At 38.2% G+C, this 26,035-nt stretch overlaps 1 protein-coding gene across 8 annotated transcripts in view; it reads right to left on the bottom strand.

Moving 5' to 3' along the window:
- LOC134221206 (uncharacterized) overlaps nt 1–26,035 on the bottom strand; it is a 275,521-nt gene that overhangs the window by 153,981 nt on the left and 95,505 nt on the right. For all 8 annotated transcript variants that reach the window (XM_062700395.1, XM_062700398.1, XM_062700399.1 and 5 more), the window contains one exon: nt 20,877–20,964. In XM_062700395.1, the coding sequence (XP_062556379.1) occupies nt 20,877–20,964 (88 nt within the window). The remainder of the gene's footprint in view (nt 1–20,876; nt 20,965–26,035) is intronic.

Genomic DNA, 26,035 nt, shown 5'->3' with positions numbered 1-26,035 from the left:
GATTTCGGTGAAATTTCACAGAAATCTGCGATTAATTTTAAGTGTGATACGTTTGATTTTTTTTGAAGAAGAGTAGACCATCGTTAATATCTGGCATTCGCTTCAATGATGTACTATGGATTTGCTTACAAAATTGATTTTTATGAGCGTTAAGTTTACTGAGTGTCAGGTATTCCTTCCTGTATATACAATGGTTTAAAATCTCTTCAATTCTTGAGACACAAACACCACCGCTGAATAGATCGTGCATTGGATTAACTGACAAGTTCGTGGTTACATGGTAAGAAGGGAGTGTATTAAAAACTGAATTACTTTTAATGCCTGTCTCCGAAGGATTGTTCACAGCAACGTCTATGTCATAATTTTCTTTATCTCTTAAATTAGTAGCGTATTCTACACAATCAGTCTGTAAAAGATGTTTTGGCCGACGGCAGAACCTACAGTACTAGTTAGCGCCGGATGCCATAAACATCTGTAACGAATGGATTCCTAGATTGTCGCCTTGAAATATCGTAAAAACAAACCTTACCATTACCTTGCCTTCACACGTGTCGAATTCTACAGGGTTGATTAAGTGACGAATTCGTTAATATCAACTTTCTTGATCATAGCTGCAACGAATATGTTGCACAACTTTGATAAATCCCTAACGGGAACTGTGGGAAACGAATAGTATTGAGCGAAATAAGCGAGAACAAAGCGAGAATCACCATTTTTCTGTGGGGGCTACCTATCCGATTCTGTTTTCTCGCACTTGTGTACAAGTTTGATAAATTTATTATCATGGCTTGTTATGATTCGAAACAGTTTTTGCCACTTTTTTATCGTTGTTCGTTATCTATTGACCTATTGGTCTATTTTCGATTTCTGCAAACTCTGACCTTATGTCTTTCCAAGCTTTTCCATTTATGTACTATATTTCTTATATGATTTGATTGCTCAAGTCGCTTTGTTTCAGATAGGTTATTTTGGCATTCGAAAAAAAAAATTGTATTTGAAAGCGAATCGGCGTCAAAACCACATAACCACTTGTCGCCATGTAACAATCCACTGGTAGATTTCGTCAATATCCAACACCAGGCCGGTTTCGGATAAGTCCTCTAAAAGTTCGTCCTTCGTGATGCTGGAAAGTGTCGATGCGCTATAGCCACGTTCTGATGAAAAATAGAAACAAAATTTATTAAAAATCAATTAAAGCATGAAAAATCAAATATGTTACCTTCGAAAAACGGTAATAACTCGGCCGGGAGCTTGAAAATATCAATTGCAAGCTCTGAAAGCGATACAAAATTTTCGTTTCCAATCTCCGCCATTTTAGATTTTTCAAACAACTTCATTACACACTAATGAAATATATGTGCAATCTATGTGCAAAACTATGAGTCCGTACACTATAAATATATGAGTTGTAAATAGTTAACTTTTATATTACAATAGTTAACCCGGCAGACGTTGTCCTGCATAGTAGGCGAGAATGAGCGTTCTGAACAACCAATGCAAAGTGCCCGAACGAATCCTAATTTTAGTTTTTAAAGATTTAATCAACTTTACCCGTGATTTTCTCATCAGCAAAAATTATATAAACCCGTCGGAAACAATAACGCACATATCTGCTAAAGAAAATAAGAAAATTCATTCAGCCGTTTTCGAGTTATGCGGATACGAACACAGACCATTTCATTTTTCATTTCATGTGGTTAAATCGAATATAAATGCTGCACTTAAAACGAGTTTATCTCGTGAAAAAAACCTTTTATATGTTCTATACACATAAAATATATTGTTAATTTGATTTCAGTGTAGCTGTGATAGGTAGGAAGGTAGCTATAATATATGAATGCATTAGCAAAAATATGCCAAATGGTTATAATAATAATCTTATATTCATACATTATGGGGCCCTCCTTAGCCGTGCGGTCTAAAACATCTAACCAACATCTAAAACTTATTTTATCTATACTAGTTCTAATTAAAATCACATTCTTGTTTTCGTTTGAATGTTTAACTGGCTGGCATAATAAAGTGCTCATCTTTGGAGCTCTACATCTTGGTTGCTGAAAATTTGACCAGAGCTCAGTCATAACTTGAATTTCACCATACAAGTTCGACCATATTCATTCGCAGGCCAAAAATTATTGCGGTGATACAAAAATTAGAATGATTGAAAAAAAAATGTTTCAAATTTTTGAAACACTACATTTAAGAAATAACAGTTATTATTTTCTTGTCAAGTTTACGTATTGGATTTCAATAACACTTTCAAAGTGATGGGATTGATCTTGAACTCCGAAATCTGTCCCAATGTAACACATTAATAGTTCATAAATTATGAATTATTCATAGCACGTTTTAGCTATCCTCACATGTGTGCGCTGCCTTCAGATTTTCCCTTTTTTCAAAGTCAATGAATTCCCAAGTGGAGGGTCACTATCCGCATGGGAGTTTCGTGCACGCCATGCCATCGTCGCCTGGGTGTAGCCAACGTGTGATTAATGGTAATTTCTGTGGAAAAATTGCATCTTTCGACCTGTAGCAGAATCGGGTCATCGACCAATAAATGTTTCAGCGGAAGCGACATAATGTGTGTCGTGTGCTGCTCAGAGTGTAACTCATGCAATCGATGTAAGACTTACGGAAAATTTGCCGCATTTGCACAGGGCTCCAGTTCGCCAGAGACTAGACGCTGAGTCGGGCAGAAAAGTCTCGTGAAGTTCTTACGATCAACAGACGGCGGCGACAACAACGACGATAAGGACGACGAATGTGTGCCATTAAAAAGCCATATTGTAAGAAAATGCCACGCGTTAGTTATCAAGGAAGCTTTTTGAAGCTTGATTGAAATCGTCATAAAGAAAGGAAGGAAAATATTGATGAGAATTTAGATTATTGAGTCATTTGCGTTGTTAAGCACATTTTGAAGTAAGAATATTTTTGTTTCTAACCATATGGAGTGGATTATCACAGATAAATACAATATACCTCCCCAAATCCGACAAATTTACGGCCAAACTATCGAGATTTCTCTCGGCTATCGGACTGTCATATCCAGTACATTCAAAGTTAATTGGCTATGTTCTGGGTATTAAGCCACCCGGAATCGAAATTAATTACTATGTCTGAAACACGATTATGATTTGAACAACATGTGATAGATTTAGTTCGGAAAAAATATTGGAGGGTAACCGCTCCCTTCTGTGGGGTTTGATCCCACGAAACCAGTACGCTAGACAGGTGCTTTCCCTACTAAGCTACGAAGGACCTCCGTCAGTAGGACTTATCCTACTTGGTTGGCGTTTGTACAAAAATACATATGAGAGAATTAGTTCTGAAAATGTATTGCGAGAGTTCGGCTACGTGCCCGGTGCTGGGAATTTAGTTTCATCAGTACCCGCTAAGCTGCGGAGGACGACGGAGGTCCTTCGTAGCTTAGTAGGGAAAGCACCTGTCTAGCGTACTGGTTTCGTGGGATCAAACCCCACCGAAGGGAGCGGTTACCCTCCAATACCTTTTCCGTACTAAATCTATCACATGTTGTGCAAATGTCATATCCATATAAAAGAACCAAAACAAACTCACAGTACAAATTTACAACTAACAGCATAATGTGTTTGAATGGGTGTTGATACTTTTTAACCCGTAAAATTTTAGCGAGTTATTTAAAAAAAATATGTATCAAGATTTTATAAGCAATGATTGAAGCAATTGCTGACATGTCTTGATCAAAACGATGAATCCGAATTGGTTTTTGGTTTGGATTTGTGTTGGATTGGGATTGGATTAAGATTGGTTTTACATTCGATTAGAATTGAATTTAAATTGGATTTGTATGGGCTTGAATTGTTTTTGGATTAGAATTGGATTGGATTTAAATTGGATTTGAATTGGTTTTGGATTGTATTTGGATTGGATTTGGATTAGATTTGGATTGCATTTTGATTAGATTTGGATTGGATTTGAATTGGATTTGAATTGGATTTGGATTTGATTAAGATTGGATTTGGGTTGAATTTGTGTTGGATTCATCTTGATTGAAGTTGGATTAGATTTTGATTGAATTTGAATGAGATTTTGATTGTATTGGACTCCATTATATTTGCAAACATTTCTGCAACTTTTTATTCTATTTATGAACAGAGACAAAGTTCAGCATTCATGTTTATCGGATAACAAAAGAACAGCATTGACTTCGTAAAATTTGTTGTTCTCTCATTCACTGCCGCTAACCGCATCTGTATATGTGCTCGATTTGCCATTAGCGGCAGTTCAGTCATTCATTCATTCATTTCTACGATCCATACCTAATTCCTGGAAACGATTTATGGTAAAAAAGGGTTTAATGTATGAATCAAAATTAGTCTTATGCGACCCACCATTGATAAATCCACGACCCCCCGGGGGTCACGACCCACAGTTTGGGAACCCATGGTTTGGAGGGTTCGCCAAGCATGAATGAAAAGCGGTTTACTTGGGATACGTTTTGGGCCCTCCTTAGTCTCGTGGTAAATGCGCGGCTTTAAAGCAAGACCATGCTGAGGGTGGCTGGGTTCGATTCTCGGTGCCGGTCTAAGCAATTATCTATTTGGAAAACAGTCTCGACTTTCCTTAACTGTGAAAGTGCTGCATGAACACTAAGCAGCGAGGCGGCAATGCCCTAGTGGGAGATGTAATGCCAATAAGAAGAAGAAGAAGACTGCCCTCTTTTCGCCAGCGTTCGGAGGGGAGGCGCCGTAGCCAGTGTAATAAAAGTTTTAGTTTCCCATACTAGTTTTCATACAAACTTGAACCGGCTTGCGCTCAACCAGTTTTTGTTCAAATCGGTTTTTTGAGGACACTCGGAGCATGGGACGGAATCGAGTGAGCGTGGTGGAGCTGGGTCGTTTTTTGAACCGCCCTACTAATATTCTTTGTTATTTTATGAATACGACACCAATACTACTACAGTATATGACAGTTTTTATTGTACCAATACTTTCAAAGCTTTGTTTTGGTACTCAATCCACCTTCACCTTAAAATAAAATTCCATCACACGTTCTTCATGGTGTGCCTGTGACCGTTATGACCGAAAAAAAAGTCCATCCATTCTGAACTCGACTTTCGAAAGATATAATATCCAGGCGTCTGCTATGAAAATTTTAAAATATTTCATCTTGGGAATCGAAAGTTATAGCAGTTTTGCCTTCGATATTTCATCAATATACAACCATATATACCGTGAATTTCCTCCTGATTACATCCAAATAAATTATCATTGAATATGCAATTTGCAACCTCAATCAACTATAACCTAAAACATATTCTTTGAATAATAGGAAAAATAGCAAAGGATGTTGGAGATAACATTGTTCTAATATCAATGATAAAATAGACAATACAACCACTATACTGTATACAAATTACAAAATTATTGCACTTCAATCTCTTATTCATACCAAAGTGTGCGGCCTAGTTCTGCCGAACGAGCTATCACGGGGTGTGCTGTCTAATCGCGCGTGCGACTCCGTTCGTTGTCCCACGAGGAAAGAGGCAAAGTCATGGCCTGCTATTTGCTAGGCAACCAAACCGTTATAAGATATTTGCATATCTGTCATCAATGCACTCTAAAAGTGGATTGCCCAACTCCTAATATATCGCACCCTCACATTCCCCTTCTTCTCTCACTAAAAAGAGAAAAAAAACCATTGACTTCCATTCAATTTCTATATTCAAAATCATAGGATGAATTCAAATATTTCAATGTGATTTTTCAATCTGATACTCAAATCCAATGTATGAACCAGAAAAGCAAATCCAATTTTTTTTCTTTATTAAAGAGGCTTTCAGCTCTTGGCTGGTTCACCTCTGAAAAGCAAATCCAATATTCCTATTCCATGAACAAAGTTTTATTCCCAGACCAACATTGGAACGTTTTTATAATGGAATACTAAAATCAAACATTCATATAAAATGATCAAGTTTTTTTTCATTCTCCTCATCTTCCAAACATTACAACTATTTCTCGGTTTACTATTTATGTGTTCTTTAGCATTTCCACAGTAATTAATTGAAAGTTTTATTTATGCCTGCCATTGCATGGTTATGTATTTTGTCCATCCAATTTTCACAACTAATATTCTAATCCAGCTCCATCTTTCAAATACAATCTCTAGCCTATAACCAAAAGTTGATTCTAAAATAATATTAAATATTTGCAACCAAGCCAATTCCAATTTTCAAATCTAACAATCATGTTACCTCACCCATTATCAAAAATCAAATGTTTCATTGAAAACCAATACCAGAAACAATCCAAGTTCAATATTTCAATTCAAAGTCCACATACAAATACGCAAATACATATTTACTTAGCAAATTAATCCAGCCTTTTTTTAACATTCTGAAAATGTCAACTATTTCAGATTCATGATCCTCCAGCTGTATTCCTTCTATTTTTTTTTGCAAATATTTCCAGCATTGCAATCCAAAACCAATAGAATTCGATCCGGCAGTCCATATCCAATAGAATTTGATGGCCTTCCAATCAAACCAATATCGGTGGTTCGCCAAACATACTATGCCCTTTAAGCTCAACCCAATAAGTCCGGTACTCTCACACAACACCTTCGAAATTCAAATTTGAATAGTTGTGTTCTGCTGATCCGCATTAACGTTGCTTTGACGCGAACAATCCGCCCGTCTTTTACACACCTTCACCATCAAAAGCTGCAACAATCCGATACTCTTCCAGAGGACCTTCGACAACACAAGCAGAAAACCGATGAGAAAACAAAATTTAATCATTTATTCCGAAAAAAAAATCATGTTTAGTCGAAACCGATAAGAACAACAAATCATTCAATCTGGCACCTTCCATATTACAAGTGGAAACCGATGAGAAAACGAATCATTTACTTCGGCGCTACTCAAGAATTCTTTCGACATTTTAACTCGTTCAAGTTCATTTATGCTGGCGCTCTTCCAGAGCGCCTTCAACTTTTGCCTTTCTCGTATACTAAGTATACGTAAAGGCTATAACATCACTCCAAAACCAAACTTTTGATAGAAGGCTCGGAGACCCATAGTGTTATATACCAATCGACTCAGCTCGACGAATTGAGGTGATGTCTGTTTGTGTGTATGTATGTATGTGTGTGTGTGTATGTGTGTATGTGTACAAATTTTGTAGACACACTTTTTGGAACATAGCATTACCCGATTTACTCGCAACAAGTTGCATTCGACGGGGAATGCGGTCCCATTGTTTGCTATTGAAAATTGGCCTGATCGGACATTGCATTTCGGAATTATTGAAAAATCATTGTTTTTTCCCAAGGGTCCCCCCTTGGAAAAAAAAATTTCAAAATCGAAAAAAATTTTTTTTTTTTCAAGAATGGTGGGAATGCATAGTAATTAGTGCAAAAACATCCAAAATCATAGAAAATATGCGATCTATCTCCCTAAAGTGCTTTTTTGACCTTTTCTATGTGATTTTTTCAGTACATTTTACCAAATATATTATATTAACAATATGGTTCACTTCGAGTTTTTCCATACAACGAAATGGCGAACAATTTGCCGGTGATAACAACATCATCTAGCGAGCAAAGAGGAATCTAAACATGTTTTTTTCTAGCTTGTGCTGGAAAACCCTTCTGCCATCTTCCGGTGAGTAGTCATACAGTTGTTCGATGACATTTTACAGTGTGGGGATGTCCATACATTTTTCAATAAATCGATTATCGACTTTGTTAAATGCAAAATATCGACTTTGTTAAATGCAAACACTACACCCAGGTTTTTTTTACACGGTTTGGTTTTGGTCGTTTAATACCTTCAGCGTCAATGAAACAATGAGTTGACCCCACCAAAAAATTCACAAAAAATCAAAGAAAATTCAGGGGGTATTTTTAAAGTTGTGAAAGTTCAGGTTTACCGAGAAATTGATGAATTCCAACCGTGTAAAAAAACCTGGGTGTACTGTAAATATTTCGATGAAGCAGTGCAAAGCAGACAAACTACACTTTTGCTTCAATCGTTCAAACTGTGAAAGCCGTTCCGCAAACATTAAAATGATTGTTCCACTGTAAACATTTCTATCATTTTCTTCAGCAAGAAATTTGATTAATTCTTTCTGAATATTATCGATATTATTCCAGTGCATCATTCTTCTTCCTCTTCGGTGTCCTAAATTCCTACTGGAACTTAACACCTGCGTTGCAACTTATTATGAATTGAAAACTTTTTGCTGCCCACCATTGATTGAATGAATATGTATCTTGAGTGGAAAGCCATGAAGATGACACTCATCCGATTGCGTTTTGTTATGTTACGCTTATCATAATGGGTATGATTATTTGGTTACATTTAGACATGGAAAGTGAATTGAACAAGTCGCTTGGATTAAACACTTGAACGGACAGTAAGTTGAACATGTTCAACTCTTGGCAAGTAAATTGCATTAAACTAAGCTGTTCAATTCACTTGCCCTTTCAAAACGTAGCATTACGGTGAGATATTTCGGCTAAACTTAATTACGCCTATTTTATTGTGCTTTCTCGATTTCGTATCCAATATCAGATATTTTTTTGGGATTTAATAGATTATTTTTTGATACTTTCGCAAGAAAAACTAGTTGAACGTACCCGACCTTGCTCGGGATTATACTACAGTCGCTCTCCACATCTCGATATTGAAGGAACCATCGAGATAGGGAGAGATCGAGGAATGGAAGGAAAATTTAAATGGGTACTAGATCCAAAACAGCTTGTTGCTATTAAAAACGACAACAAACCAAATATCATTGCTTATTGTTGGTCTGTATTGTTATCGTCCAAATATGGTCTAGTAGCCTAACAATTTGAACATATCGACTTAAGGAGAGTGAATCCAGAACAAAATACGATTACAACACATCGGGATAGAAAGATTTCAAGATAGGGAAGTTATCGAGATGTAGAAAGCCAAAATGTATGTAGATTGAAGGGACCGAGGAAACCATCGACATAGGGAGAGATATCGAGATATAGAACATCGAGATTTACAGAGTCAACTATATTTTGCATTCTTACTGTCAATTCTTGAGTTCATTCAGCGCCGCACTCTAGATCATTTTTAGCGCGATCGTATTGGGTTTCCTTACAACTCGCATCAAAATTGTATTTTCACAATTTCTCAACTTTCTCCTCAAAATTTAGTGATATTTTATAACACAGCAGTCCTCAAGACGAATCGATTAATGAGAAACCCGTACAAATCGGTCAACCCGTTCGTGAGTTATATTGCCTCAAAGGAAATTCAAACTCATTTTTATCTAGAGAGATTGTACCACAAACGTAATTATGTTTGAATTGTATTTATATCAGACTCTCATATCGGGCAGTTTGTTCACAAAAGTACGTTTCTCTCTGTCAAATCATATTCACAAATTGATAACAATTTGGGAATTCTCAAAAATGGGATTATGCATGCGAGTTAATTTGAAAAGAAATCATCATTGATTTTATAAAATCAAGATAATTCAACACGGTGTGTGACAAAAAAAAATGAGCATCGCTAATACTTTCACTACGTGAAAATATAGCTCTTATGGGCCAAACACATGGGAAAACTGTCAAAACGCACGCAAACGTGTCCATTGTGTTTGACCCTTTAGGCGTTCATTTCGTGACTATTTGAAAAAACTGGTGTCATAAAATTATTCAAAATGATTGATCATGCTAAACAATAATCTACCATAGTAATATAAAAGCCTTCCTTAGCCATGCGGTGATATCCCAAGCAACATTACAAGTTTTATTCCGCTTTAGGGATGGTTTTCAAATATCAATTTAAAATAATTGTAACAGCAATTTATAATCTCCCTTGAATATATTGATATTTCTCCCTAATATATTTATAATGCAAATCAACTACCCAAAAAGTGTTTTACGTGGTGAAAACATTGTCTAATCATGAATTATTGGAACGATTAATTGAGATGCGGTTTACACTGAGTGAAAGCTGTTGAGTATTCCTTTTAGCTATGTAGGTTTCTTTTAACCTGCGCTTGATGGGGAAACTTCATTAACAGTACAACGAAAAAATAATTTTCTCCATACTAATTTGCATGCAAACTTGAAACGGCTTGTGCTAAATCAGTTTTAATCCAAATGAGCTCAAATTTTCAGGGGAAACTCAGAACATGGTAAAGAACCAGATGAGCCTAATCACCCTAATGCTCATCTCACAAGTAGGTAAAATATTTTGATCACATCATCCTTGAAAATGTGATAAAAATCGTTACGTTTTCAAAAATCCTTAAGTCTTGAATGTCGGAATTCCATCGTTTTTCGAGCTCAAACAATCATTTTGTAAACTCTTATGCATCTATATATCTATAAATCATAAATCTATAAATCTCTACGAATTTTGTTAATTTACATTTAAATTCAAAAAGTGTAACAAAACATGTGTGTGTGTATAACGATCGTCATATGTTGGGTAGTTTAATTATAACGTGTATCGTGTATCGTGGCGCCACATGTGGGGTCGCCAGAATTTCGTGAGAGTGAATCATATTGTTAATATATATTGCATCTCGAGATAAAATAGAATACTGCGGCTTCCTGCTTCCGAGCCTGCAAGTGTAAGACCGCCGCAGCATTCTAGGAAAAGATTAGCGCGACAATAGTACATTTGATAAAAGTGTTGCAGTCAAATGAGCCAACAGCAACATGGTGTGCGAAACAGAGAGCGAGTAGGTGCACCGGCATGGTCCCGCCGGATACAGTTCAACGAGCTATAGAAAAAATTTATTATACATTTCCACAAAAATATGCCTACCACACTTCTGCTACAACATTTGATTTTCCATTTGCATTCGATTAAACATAATCGATTAAGTATGCAAAAAAAACATCAAGCATCCCTATTTTCTTTTCATGATGACATTTTGAAGTGTGTGTAAAACGATAGTCATATTTTGGGTAGTTCGATTTACGTGTGTATCGATCCTTTCGGACGCGAGTTGGCGCCACATGTGGTGTCGCCAAAATTTCGTGAGAGTGAATCATATTGTTAATATAGTATATTTGATTTTACGATGCACGAGAAAGGCATCATCGCCGCTAGGTGGATTAATCTGGGTTTTTTAAAGTAAAAACCGTTGAGAAACAACACATTTGTCAATCCTGTCATCGACATCAGAAGTCGAAACCGATGTGCAAATCATTTTATCTGACGCTCTTTCAGAGCGTCTTCGACACTACAAGTCCGAACCGATGAGCAAATCATTCATTCCGACGCTTTCCACAGCGTCTTCGACATCACAAGTCGAATCCGATAGACAAATCATTCAATCCGACGCTTTTACAGAGCGTCTAAGACATCACAAGTCGAAACCGATGAGCAAATTTATCAATCCGACGCTCTTCCAGAGCGTCTTCGACATCACAAGCCGAAACCGATGTGCAATCATTTAATCCGACGCTCTTCCAGAGCGTCTTCGACACTACAAGTCGAAACCGATGAGCAAATTTATCAATCCGACGCTCTTCCATGGCGTCTTCGACATCACAAGTCGAAACCGATGTGCAAATCATTCAATCCGACGCTTTTACAGAGCGTCTTCGACATCACAAGTCGAAACCGACGCTCTTCCAGAGACACTACAAGTCGAAACCGATGAGCAAATTTATCAATCCATCGCTCTTCCAGAGCGTCTTCGACATCACAAGCCGAAACCGATGTGCAAATCATTTAATCCGACGCTCTTCCAGAGCGTACAAGTCGAAACCGATGAGCAAATTTATCAATCCGACGCTCTTCCAGAGTGTCTTCGACATTACAAGTCGAAACCGATGAAAAAATGTCCCAATCACGCCCACAGGATACTTACAAAACAATTATTTCCAACCAGGAACAACCTGGCAGGATCGCCAAATGTGCGGCCTAGTTCTGCCGAACGAGCTATCACGGGGTGTGCTGTCTAATCGCGCGTGCGACTCCGTTCGTTGTCCCACGAGGAAAGAGGCAAAGTCATGGCCTGCTATTTGCTAGGCAACCAAACCGTTATAAGATATTTGCATATCTGTCATCAATGCACTCTAAAAGTGGATTGCCCAACTCCTAATATATCGCACCCTCACACAAAGTGTAAATATTGTATATGACAGACAAGTAACTACACTTTGTATGATGATTCAGCTTTTATTAAATATGATAATAGTTGGTAACATAGAATACCGCGCTGAAACAATTTTTTCTTTCATGGGTACTGGGTAGTAAGTTAGACTAGTACCCAACATTTAAACAACAATGTGCATCATTTGTTGTCAGTTATTCAACCATCATCCAGATCGATTCAAGCAGTGGTACGAAAACGAGTTCTAGAATAAAAATGGGAAAGGCTAGATCACACTAGGAAAACCGTTTTTTTCGAGAACGGTAGACGGAAAAAGCATATATGCACCACTTCGGAACGTCTCAACAATTTTACTGACTTGCTGAACTACGATGCATTTACTTAATAAATTAATGCATTTACTACATAAATTAACTGACTTAGAACTAGAAGAGGGAAGCCATCGCATTTCCCAGGTAAGAAAATCAGAGATTTTAAAAGACTAAAACTATTGAAGAAATATTTCACTGTTTAGTACAATTCCATTGAATTCCACCAAATCTTTTTTTTGTCTTTATTAAGGAGACTTTCAGCCTTAGGCTGGCTCGTCTCCACATTCCACCAAATCGTATTACCTTTATATATACGTATTTCGACCTCAACTGTAAGGTCGTCTTCAGTGTCTCGTACTTTACTCGACTCAAGTCTGTTACCAGACCATTTTCAATGACGAAAAGGCCCAGAGTCTAAATCTGGTCGAACCGGGATTTGCAGCTTCGAAGCCGAGCCGCAAGTTGACTGAATATAGGAGCCAGCTACTCCGGGGTGTAGAGCGGGCGGAAGGGTCGCCGCGAAAGTGGGATTGTCTAGAAGTTTCGTTCGTCGAGCAATGGGGGCGAGCTTCGGGGTGGACGATTTTTTGTGGAAGCTTTCTTGCGGATTTCACAGAACTCCGCGCGTTGTTCCGCGTGCCATGGCCGTAACGGAGACAGTTCATGCACTGCGTCACGTCATGATGCACGGGCTTGTACTATGTTCATTCGATGACAGTGCTGTGGATGGCCTTGATTTGTTTGAGGTCCTTTAGCGTGGTAGTACCGTGCTCCCGGTGCACCAGGTACAGCTGATCACGGTAGACCCGGGAAGTGTCATGCCGGCGGATTTTGTAAATGTTGGTCGGCTTCAGACCACTTTCCTCCAGCTCCTTTTCGTCCTCGTCGTCGAGGCCTCGCAGCACGACTTTGAGGGGTTTGCTGAAGGTGCACTTCAGACCCCGGGAGACCAGTTTCCCGAGGTCGGGGCGAAGGTCCGAAGGGTTCCATTTCACCAAAATCGGCGGGCATTTCTCCATTCGCTCTGGTGATTTATCATGGAACAGAGGCTGTTGTTTATTCCGTTTTTTCGTGGTACGTGTGGCATCCTGGTATAAGTGGCAACACTGCAGACCTGAGTGATGACAGAAGAGTGACGTCTGGTCACGACAATAAGCTGCCAGGACTATGGCGTTTTTCTGAAGTTTAGTGTTGGAGATATAACAGTGATATAGGAAAGTGAGGATATTACATTGGCGATCCTGCCATGTAAATGGTGGTTTATTTGATTATAAAGTTAGTAACGTTTCTGGAGAAACAAGGTGAAAAACTAAATGAATTTGTTTTTATTGACGGTAGTGATAGCGAAAGCAGGAATTCAGAGGTGAGTGGCCGATGTTGGCACGGCTGCCAAAAAAAAAGAAGCTTATCAATCCTGTCAAAAGTTGCATTGGGTTTAGCCCATGGCCAACAAATGCATTGAGCCGAGTTTAGCTCATGACCAATGCCGTGCAGAGTCTAAAAGTTGCGTCGGGTTTAGCCCATGGCCAACAAAAGCATTAAGTCGAGTTTAGCTCATGGCCAATGCCGTGCAGAGTCCGAAAGTTGCTTCGGTTTAAGCCCATGGCCAACATAAGCATTGAGTCGAGTTTAGCTCACGGCCAATGCAGTGCAGAGTCTAAAAGTTGCGTCGGGTTAAGCCCATGACCAACAAAAGCATTGAGTCGAGTTTAGCTCATGGCCAATGCCGTACAAAGTCCAAAAGTTGCGTCGGGTTAAGCCCATGGCCAACAAAAGCATTGAGTCGAGTTTAGCTCATGGCCAATGCCGTACAAAGTCCAAAAGTTGCGTCGGGTTAAGCCCATGGCCAACAAAAGCATTGATTTCCAAATTAGATCATAGCCAATGAGATGGAATATTTAGAGGAGAGATTTGACAAATGGAGGAAATCATATCAAGTGAAGATGAAATCAAATGGACATTGCAAGTCTGAAATCAATCCGATGATATACAACATTTGAGACGGCTAATGGCATCGCTTATGAAATGTATTTTGGATGCCTACATAAGAAAACAATAAAACAAAAGTTTGGAGAACACGTTAACTTGATTGAGTGGAGTATAGGTTATTTTATGTCTTGTCTCGGTGAAATATCCAAATATGATGAAGAGAAAAGAAAAGTATTTAGCAGCACTGCTAGCTAGCTTCGTCAAACTGTTTGTGAATGAAAGGAAAACAAATACACGGTGTTAGAGGTACTCATTGCAGCTTGACTCTTATACAGTTAGGTACTACAGCATGACGTCACAAACGAGTTCGGTTATCGTCGAATGAACTTTTTTTGACAGTTTCAGTAGTACTCTTCACTGACTCCGACAACGTTCGAGTTCGTGATTGGTTGGCTGCTCCTGGGTCTACAAAGAAAGACTACTGATCTGTCGGTTGGGCACAGATGCTGCAGAACCTAATAAGGGTGATGGGAGATGAATTTTGAGGTTATGTTCGAAAGTAAAACAAAAGTATATTTCTGCAAGACGAGAACATTAGTATGCGTGTGCCAAACGTCATTCAACTCTATACTGAAAACTGCGCATGGGGTGAATGAGGATCTTGTTATTTTCAGGTGAGGGTACATCTGCAGTTAAAACTGCATTTGTCTTATTTTCACATTGCACGCCGATGCTACCGAGGATTGTTGATTCACCTGTTTCAATACTGAAATATGAATCAATAAATAATGGTGTGAATGCTTTGCTTAGGTGATTTGAAGCTTTTTGTTGGATTACTAAATAAGATGACGTTCACAGACACCGAATGTGTTTACATTTTGCAATGAAAATCTGTTTTATGAAACCTCGTGCTTATGGCTCTCAGTAAGTGACATGAGAGAACCTAGGTGTAGACGATTCGATAAATTCACACAAAACAAAGTTTAAATATTTCAAAATTAATTCTAAGTATCCTGATTTCAGAAAATGGATCAATCAAGTAACTCATTTTGCATTCGCCGCATCAAAACAACGGCGGCGATGTATACGCATATTTCTATTCGTGTTTTAATATGTAGAAACAGTTCTCACTCAATCAATTGACATACCTGTTGTTTTTACTGGTATTATAATTGCGAACGGCATTTTTAAGTAATCGTACTTTTGTTGCATAATACATAGACAATATTCTGTTTACTTCCATCAATAAAACTTCATGGTGCAGACATTTTTTTTTATAATCCAGTACCCAAATAGTTCTGTACCTATGCCCGCATAATTACTAACTGCAGAGACGAGCCAGCCTCGGGCTGAAAGTCTCCCTAATAAAGTAAAAAAAAATAAAATAGAAAATAACCAACTCTATATGGTTACTTTTTTTTGGTTTCGACAACAGGATCCTTGACTATTGTGACGCTTACCGTTAAAGTAGACAACTGCAAACGAATAATTTCTTACATAGTTTTAGAATTTGTTGTTCAAGTTAGACAGTATGCCGATTAGTTTGTTAAGTTATGTCACCATAAAATTAAAAAAAAAAGATCTTTTTCACGCGTTAAGTTTTTACGATACTATGTTGAAACACTGACATATAGTGCAGAAAAAAAACATTCTAAAGGCAGCATGTTATTATTGGCATTTAATGTTAATTCCGAGTAGTTGTGGTTGAATCAAACGAAAATAACTTGTTATTCGTAACGTAAAATGACGCTGTACCTTACATCATTAGAATAATTCTGACTGTTTAACATGCTCTTTTTTATTATACGGGTGGCCTGTAGTCTGGCAACACATTTTGTTTTTTTTTGTCTTGAATCGTTGGCAGCGAAGAGAGTATTTCTTTTAATTCATTATTTTTCTCGTAAGTGGAAGAGTGAGCATGAGCTGGGATCTCAAAATTCGGTAATTGAAAAGTGGAAACTCAATACATGTTGATTTATATTGACGTGCTTATTATTTTTATTTGTGTAAAGTATATATTGATCTAAATTACCAACCTAATAGTTCAGTATGGAAAAAGCATTTGCAACATGAAATTTATAAATGATGTTTGTTGTCTGAACTATAGTTAGTTGAATATAGACTGTCAAATGTATCTGCAAACGAGCATGACGTCATGATTGCGTTTAAAACATTTCTGCAGGGGGAGGATGTGGCATCCTGGTATAAGTGGCAACACTGCAGACCTGAGTGATGGGAGAAGAGTGACGTCTGGTCACGACAATAAGCTGCCAGGACTATGGCGTTTTTCTGAAGTTTAGTGTTGGAGATATAACAGTGATATAGGAAAGTGAGGATATTACAGTACCCAGCAGATTGCCGGCATCAGCAGCCTTGAGCGAGGATTAATCGTTGCTCAAGAGAAGTTTTTCACTTCCCTCGTTGGGAGCAACCTCCTTCGATGGACGCTTTCGCGTTGACGGGTCCGGGAGAAAATAACACCAACGCGACGAAGCGATAACGTAAACAGCGAACGAACGAGAAAAAAAACTTGGAAAAAATGCGCGATCGAAAAACACGTCCATACTATAGACACTGTAGATTCCATAGACGAGCTGAGGCGAAGGCGAGTGTAGCCAAACGAACTGTCAGTTAGTGTAGCCAAACGAGCATGACGTCACGATTGCAATCCAAGCAACAGAGCGTGTGACGTCAAATTCGAGTGATACACTGTGAAAAAACGGAAAAACACACTAAATCGAAATGACTCAACCGCGCCTCCGCTCGTCTATGGAACCTATAGTGTCTATAGTCCATACGTGCTGCTGTCTCGAACTGGAATGCGTGCGTCCTTGAGTGTCCTTTTAGGTTACACGGGATTTCGGTAGTTTTTGAGTATTTTTTTGTATAGGGGAAGTTGGCTCCGAAACCAACTGGAGTACTGCCGAATCGAATACAGGTCAGTACAAAGGGTGAGAGGCTTGACCGATGATGATAAAACCCCCATTTGTTGAATTTAGCATCGGTCGACGATTGGAACACTTTTTCGTCAATTATACTTTTTTCGGTTAACTCCATTGAAAACTGCACACCATAATAAACTAGGTCAACATCATGGTTTTCATACCAAAGTTTGGGTTCCCAAACTGTGGGCCGCGAATGCTAAAACGTGATCCATACTTTCGTTGGCTGATTAGAGAACAACAAATTTACGAAGCCTTCTTTTGTTTGTCAAATACAATGACGATTTCTTCCAAAAAACATTCCAAATCTTACTCAAAAGTAATCCAAAACTAAGCGGGGTTGAACTTCATTACTAATAAGATTTAAGCACAACCTAATAAAGATAAGAAAATTCATGCTAATCCAAATTCAATCCAAATCAAATCCAATGCTAATCCAATCCAAATCTAATTTAAATCCAAACTCGATCCAAATCCAATCCAAACTGAATCCAAATCCAATTTGAATCCAATCCAAATCCAATCCAAATCCAAATCCAAATCCAAACCTAATCCAAACCAAATCCAATCCAAATCCAACACAAAGCCAATCCAAATCCATTCCAAATCCGTACATTTAATCTAACTTTTAGTTTAGCGTATAGTACACCATCAACCATTTGCCATCAACTAGTATCGCTAGCCAATAACTCCAAACTAATCTCACGCATAATAAATTCCAACTTCCGAATAGCTTTGTAAAATCCAATAAATACCAATATATCCAAATTCCAATATATCTGCTCCTACAGGTATTCCCGCTATGGCTACTAAGTCAGTACATTTCAAGATACATTTCTAGATAATATATTTGGCTTTCCGAACAGTTTCGAACAGTACAGCATTGAATGTTAAGAAAATTATTCTGAAAAATTATTATTCTGTACGTTGCCAAGTGGCTTCATGTAATCTAAATTTGTTTTAATCAAAATCAATGCTCGCAGGACTTTGGAATTTTCTAGATCGTAAACCATTTTCCGTTGGTCTTCCATACACACCTTGTAGTTTCACAAACTACAATACATTTTTTTCGGCCTCCTTTCAGACGCGCTTTATAGTTTTCTAAACCACAAACCATTTTCACCGATCTTCCAGAAGCGCATAGTAATTTTGCAAACCACAAACCAATTTCTTACAGTCTTCCAGGCGAGGCTTTAATGTTCTTTAAACCACAAACCATAATTCCAACGGTCTTTCAGACGCGCCACCATAAACCATTTTTCGACGGTCTTCGAGACGCGTCTTGTGATTTTACAAACCACAAACCATTTTCCTACGGTCTTCGAGACGCGTCTTGTGATTTTGCAAACCACAAACCATTTTCCAACGGTATTCGAGACGCGTCTTGTGCTTTAGCAAACCACAAACCATTTTCCGACGGTCTTCGAGACGCGTCTTGTGATTTAGTAAACAAACAAACCATTTTCCGACGGTCTTCAAGGCGCGTCTTGTGATTTAGCAAACCGCAAACCATTTTCCGACGGTCTTCCAGACGCGTCTTGTGGCTTAGCAAACCACAAACCATTTTCCGATGGTCTTTGAGACGCGTCTTGTGATTTAGCAAACCACGAACCATTTTTCGACGGTCTTCGAGACGCGCCTTGTGATTTTGCAAACTGAAATATATCACTCGTCACAATTTAACCACTTGAATTCAACTCACCTCGTGAAATCAGCGACAGGATCCAAAAAATACACTGGCAGGATCGCCAAAATGTGTGGCCTGAAATGGCCGTAACGAAGTTGTGACGGCGACTCTCCGTGGATGCGTGTGCACGCCACGGAGGTCTGACTGGAAGAGGCAAAATCATGGCTTGCTGCTCGCCGATTGACACGCTGATGTGTGAATCTATTGTAACACGCTGAAGGCATTTTACTCAAACCCCACAGGAACCTCCTGAAAGGTCTCGTAGTCGGGCACACTCAACCTTGGTAAATGGTTTCCCATCGGGAGTGGCGCACAAGCCATTATACTTAAAACGGGTACTCGTAAGGCTGACGGACTATACGGTCAAAATCTCGTTTACAGTATCACCGGAGATTAAACGAGTAGTCCACCAGATGTTTCCCCGATAAATCTACGTTTGTAAAACTGACCATTGAAGGTTAAATTTGCAGTGCCGGTACTCAATTTCATCATCTTTGCGTTGGGGGTTTCGTTTGATGCTGACGGGTTTGATGTTGGGTCGATTCCACTGTCATAATCTAGTGCTATCCTGCATTAACATTGGCAGCGGTAGCGGATTCATTTTCGTCCGTCGCATCAGCGTACACATATTCGGGAATAGTGTAATCAGATTCCAGGGCCTCCCCAATGTATCCATCTGGTTCCTGGGCATCATCCTCCCAGCTTCCATGACTTGAAGCAATCGAGAAGGCAGCCTCAAAATTTTAGTATTATGAATTTACCTAGCCAGTAGTTTCACAATAATACAGGTTAATTACGGCGAAATTAACGAAACAATTCGTAGAAAAACCTAGAGAAAAACTTTTTGTGCGATCGGTTTCTTCAATGTAAATAAACAGGGAAAATGTTTTTGTTTTGATATGGGCGAATGCTTTCTGGAAGGGCTGCCAGATTCATTGTAATATTTTTTTTGCTTATTATTAATATTCAGCAATTTCAAATATTTTTTTATGGTTTTAAATAATTGAAGCAAATTATATCCAGGAAAAGTAAATTAATTTTAATTGAAGTAGAAAAATTGAAACTCGGTGGTATACAAAGACGAATATAATCAGAATTTGTACATTTACTAGTAATTAACGTTGCGTTCATTTAATTTGGCAACATAGTCGTTCCACTCACAACTGCGACGCCAGAAGTTCTACAGAAGTCCATTAATAAACGCAAGAAACAATACATTTTTCGAATTATATCTTTCATATACTGTGCATATGCACATTGAGTTTTCAAACATTATAATTAATTTCCTTGTCGGGCAATGAATACCCGGAAAATTAACTTTGATTGCACTGAATTTCTTCACGTTTGAATGGAATTGTGAAGAATTTTTGATCTTCTCCATAAATCGATTCCAATGTTGTACAGCCTTCATCGGAATATTAAAAATTGCAATACACGGGAAACATGTGTCAAGAATAGATCCTGCAGTAAGAATAACACCTTGTTATTATTGTAATAGCCACCCAGAGACTTCTTGTCGTTTCAATCCTTGCTTTCCTCGTTTTGTGATGCGGAATAATTGACTCCGACCCACGTGGAAACGCGGGGAAATTATCAGAGCGTGTATCGAAAATGATGTTTCTTGCCTCCGGGCAGAAATATTGCTACGTTGAAATTTGTAGGAGAAGGCGTTTCTGCAGGGAATGGGAATCAAGATCCGTAATAATGATGTTTTATGATATCGCGTTTCTTCCGATTCACATTCATCGTTAATACAGATGTAGGTTAATAGTGGATCTGACATAATTGTATACTTATTCACTGCTATTGGTATTTTGTAATAAATTCCTATCACATTCGTCGCCATCATTCGAAATTGAAAGTAGAAGTTTAAAGAAAAATACTGACGATGAATTTAAGGTTGACTTACCTTTGCGAGAGTGAGCGCTGTGATTTGGGAGTGTTCCAAGCGGAGCGAACGGTACGCAAAATTTGCTCGATGTCCGGTATTTTACGGCCTGAAAATGAAAGAAAGTAACTTGCCATTATCCTAACGTTACTGGGAGGGGAAATTAGCATTTGGAAAGAATAAAAAGGCATACAAGCATGATGAAAACTCGCAGGCTTTTCCAGTTTTGTTTTTCGTCAAGATCTTTTTAACAAAAAAAAAAGCAAGAAAGGTAGCCAAGAACTAGGTTTTTGATGATCGTATAGTAAGTTTACACCCAATCAAAACCTTTGTTCATATGAATAAATTTTACCTTCGTTTCATGGTACCATTTCTAACGAAAACATAAACAATTTATTATTTTTCCAACTTTCGCAGAGCAACAATTTGTTTCCGAAGTTAATGTTACATTTCTGATTAAAATAAATGTACAATGCTCACGTCTTTTTCAATACCATAGTTTGTCTAAAAGTATTCATGAACCTAAAAAACAATCCATTTTCTATGCATTATTTTAATGCAAAGTTCTAAACAAATTTGTTTTTCTCGATTTTTTTATTATTAAAGAACAGTAATTTAATTCACAGTAGAACTTCAATTCTAAAACCAATGTATAAAAGATAGCAGTGAAAAATGGGTATTTATGACATTTCAGACGTTTTAAAAAGCAAGAATAGATTCTATTACTTTCAAAAGGTTAACGCAGCAAATCCATTTCTAATTCTACAAATGACGAGATAGCTGCCTACCACAAATGGAGACCACAAAAACAATCAATGAGAAACAACAGTTTTCAAGGCCATCAATAATTTCCCTGATCAATACCGCTGTACTGGTACTCTGCCATGTCCTATGGTGTCATGCGAGAAAAGCCCCAATCAGAATGTATCCGTCGTTCGGACAACCGCACTAACCGCCGGCGCATAACGTCAGCCGCAATAATCGTTCAATTATCAGATGGATGTTAGCTTGCGTTCACATACGATATTGGGAATACATTCTGTGCCACTGAAGGATTGATCGCATCGCAATGCTGCTGAAATGCCGAATACATTCTGTTTGAGACTTAATGCTCACCGCTTACAGTCGATGATAAAACTGATAAAAGATAACAGCGATATCTTTCACCCCATCATCTACCATCATGTGCTGGCACGAGCTTTAGCCTATTTGTTGTGGTTCGACATATCCAGGCATTTCAAAATTGATTGTTTGATGGCAATGAATCCACACAAGAATAACATCACGTCATTGGCGGACCACAACGATGATGGGTTCAAGCTAACATGACATGACATGGACTATGAAAGATGGAAGGTGTAGGTGAAATCGAATAAACGATAGCGTAGAACTACAATGATATACATTAATATACATAGTAGGTATCATAGCCAGATTGCAAAATAGATGTCGATATCTTAAAATCCTTCACTCAAAATAAAATAAAAGAGGATTAATATTCAATTACTTTTTTAAAATTATTGACGACAGAGTTCAATGGTTCCTATTATGTCTGACACAATCCAATTTCCCATAAACCTTGAAAATCCCTTTGGCGACGAAGGTCACCCTTACACCAAGTATTAGTAGAATGACCCTCGAGCTGCCGTATCTGTTATAGAATATGGCTCTTGTGCGTCGTACTCCCTCACCCCATTATGTACACCATGATCTCATTTTACACGTGTGGTCTTTGTGAAAAATTGCAAATTTAGAAAAACGTTTTATTTGGGGGTTAACTCATTATTGCTTCATTTAAACCATAGGCCATAATCGACAAAAACACGAATCGCGTAATAATCGACATTGGTGTAGACAGATACAGATAGCGCAAACATATCTATAAGAAAGAATGGAAAACGACACAGGACGAAATTGGATTGATTCCGCGTATCGCATCACGCAGATTACCAAAAGAAACGCCGCCCACGTGGTGGGTTCAGTTCAAGGTCATTTTCAGTGGCGAAAGCTGACGAGAACCTATAGACTGTTCTTCTAGACGGTGGATATTGTGGTGCATCAAAGAAGTTGGTGAACCAACGGCAAGCGCCTACTACAATTGAACGAATGGAAGGTGAATCAATTAGGCATGCCTCGATGAGTTTGCTTCGGATACGTTACGGTCGGTGACTGGTTAAACCCCTTGTAGAGTTATGGATGGTTGAAAGCAAAAGCAAAGTATGATTCTGCCATGAAAAGTGAAGGTATTTACAGCATATCGAGCGAAAAAGTTGTTATCTCCCTTGATTCAATCGTCTAGTTATTCAGCTTTTTTATCTTCTATAGGCTTTTCTGCAAGCTTATTGTATATGGATATTCTTCTTCTTCTTATTGGCATTACATCCCCACACTGGGACAGATCCGCCTCGCAACTTAGTGTTCATTAGGCACTTATTAACTGCGAGGTTTCTACGCCAGGTTACCATTTTTACATTCGTATATCATGAGGCTAACACGATGATACCTTTATGCCCAGGGAAGTCGAGACAATTTGCAATCCGAAAATAGCCTAGACCGGCACCGGGAATCGAACCCAGCCACCCTCAGCATGGTCTTGCTTTGTAGCCGCGCCTCTTGCCGCACGGCTAAGGAGGGCCCAATATGGATATTAGACTGGCCCAGATTACTATGGGGAGAAAAAAATGTTGTCGAATTCCACGGGGCACCCCCAGAATTGTGTCTTTGGGTGAGAAAATCAATCTCTGAAAATTTCAGCTCAATCGCTTGTTGCATAAGCTGGCGCATTTGATTTGAAGTTTGTATGGGGATTTCAGCCAAAATGTATAGGAAAATAAACCTCCGTCACTCATTCGATCTGGAAATTGGTTCTGATTGCTCGATTGACCTCAGAATTGCAAAAACGGCAGTTGGTATGTTACAGAACAATTTCACAGAACATTGCATGATGATTACATAAACTTTTATATAATTTTCGGCTGAATTATTAGGAGCTGATTTGTGTATGTTTGGGTTTTTTGATCGAATCGCATCAGCCGAAACCCATATAAAAGTTCATTTAATCATCATACAATGTTCTGTGAAATTATTCTGTAGCATACCAACTGCCGTTTTTGCAATTCTGAGGACAGTCGAGCAATCAGAACCAATTTCCAGATCGAATGAGTGACGGAGGTGTATTTTCCCATACATTTTGGCTGAAATCCCCATACAAACTTCAAATCAAATGCGCCAGCTTATGCAACAAGCGATTGAGCTGAAATTTTCAGAGATTGATTTTCTCACCCAAAGACACAATCCTGGGGGGTGCCCCGTGGAATTAGACAACTTTTTGTTTCCTAGTATGTATTTTGAGTGGCAAGTACAATGGATACACTCACCTCATTCTTATCAGCCAAAAAGTAATATGATGGTTATACATTCTTCTTCCCGTCAAACCGTAAAATTTCATACGTCATTTTTAATGAAGATTTTTAGGACGGCTTTTCATAAATTCTCACGAAACCACATATTTATTGCATTACACGAATCCTTGAAATAGCTTGTACATTATGTTTGTGAGCAGTTTACGTTTTAAGTAAAAATTAGAGTGATGTGGCGTCTATCCCTTTCAGTTGGTATCCAGTTTTCCTCGAGCGGTAAAGGCCGCCAGCTTGACTGTGGGTTAGTTTCTGATTCGACGTTTGTGAAGCTCAACTGCACCCACCGTTCCGTGAATTTTGATCAATGTGGCAAATAAAAGGCGTGAATCCACTTCAGCAGCTTTTTATATACAACATTGGTCATGATGCTCAGAACGGTGCGTTGGTGCAGTCCATAAACGTCAAATCAGAGATTAGCCCACAGGCAAGCTGGCGACCATTACCGTTCCCAAAAAACTGGATAGAGGCCACACAAAAAAATCAAGATGATACGCACCTACTAACTATTAGCACTTTAAGGTGATTATACAATAAAGCCAGAAATCGGCCATTTGATTTGAGCTTTTGGAAATGTATGTAAATAGACGTGTGGTGAATTTAAAATTCACCACGGGCTTTATTCTATAATCACCTTAATGGGATATAATTCGACAGTAAATTTGTATTCGCGATGCTCATGTGTAAGGGTATGCGATAACACATTTTTTCTTGACGAAACGAAACGAAACGAAATTAGAAATGCTACTGTTGGATCGGAATGAAACGAAACGAAATTCAAATTTACTTCCGAGACTTCGAAACGAAACGAAATCCGGGTCCACTTGATTCAAAATTTTACGAAACGAAACGAAATTCAATTTTTTTTCCGCGGATTTTTTATTAGAAAGTATTTTTTTGCTCTAAAATAAAATTTTAAAGCGACAGCAAAAAAAAAATGGGCAAATTATAAGGATTTTCAAAACATTCTTTAACAAATCCGAGGAAGTTTTTGATTTTTTTTTCATGTAATATTTATCTTTTATTACCCCCTCCCCCTTGAACTTTCCGGCATCAGTAGGACATAATTTTGCTCATTTTAAATACGGATCTGAAATATTTTTGCCCATTAGCTGTTCTAGATTCATATTTTATACCAGTCAACTATCAAAATCTTAAAACTGGCATAACGCTCAGTTCTATTTTCTGCAGATTTGAACCACGAATCAAGCGCGAGTTTCAAATATTTTGGTGTATGAACCCCAAGTAACATTTTGGTTTTATATTGGTTTTAAGGCACAAGAGTAAATAATGGTCTTCAAGAGCGTTATAAAACAGAAAATGTTACTTGGGATACGTCATATTATCTACGGATCAAGCCACTTTGCAATTACGGCGCCTTTCTTGGCAGCAACTTAATTATTTCATTTAATTGAAAAATTTTAAAACATGTTTTGTACACTGCTGGGGAAACCAGAGAGTTCGTTCTATGTTGTTCCATATTCAAACCAGAATAGTGATCAAAAATTTGAAATAAAACTGAATCACTACTGATTTCATTCTACACAATTGTTTTACATTCTACATCTACTAGTTTTACAAAAGGATATAGGTAAGTAACAGATCATTTCGGATGTATTCACCATTTTCAAAAGTATGCGCCTCACCATAAACAATGTGAAAATGTTCATCGCCTAATATTTCCCGCAGACTTCAGTGAAAATTAAAAAGCCGATTTTTTAACTGCAATCAACAGATTTCATATTTATTAGGTCTGTTCACCAT

The sequence above is a fragment of the Armigeres subalbatus genome, chromosome 3, assembly GCF_024139115.2.
Source record: "Armigeres subalbatus isolate Guangzhou_Male chromosome 3, GZ_Asu_2, whole genome shotgun sequence".
NCBI classification, from domain to species: Eukaryota; Metazoa; Arthropoda; class Insecta; order Diptera; family Culicidae; genus Armigeres; species Armigeres subalbatus.
The sequence above is the reverse complement of the archived record's forward strand: the minus strand, read 5'-3'. Positions and strand labels throughout refer to the sequence as shown.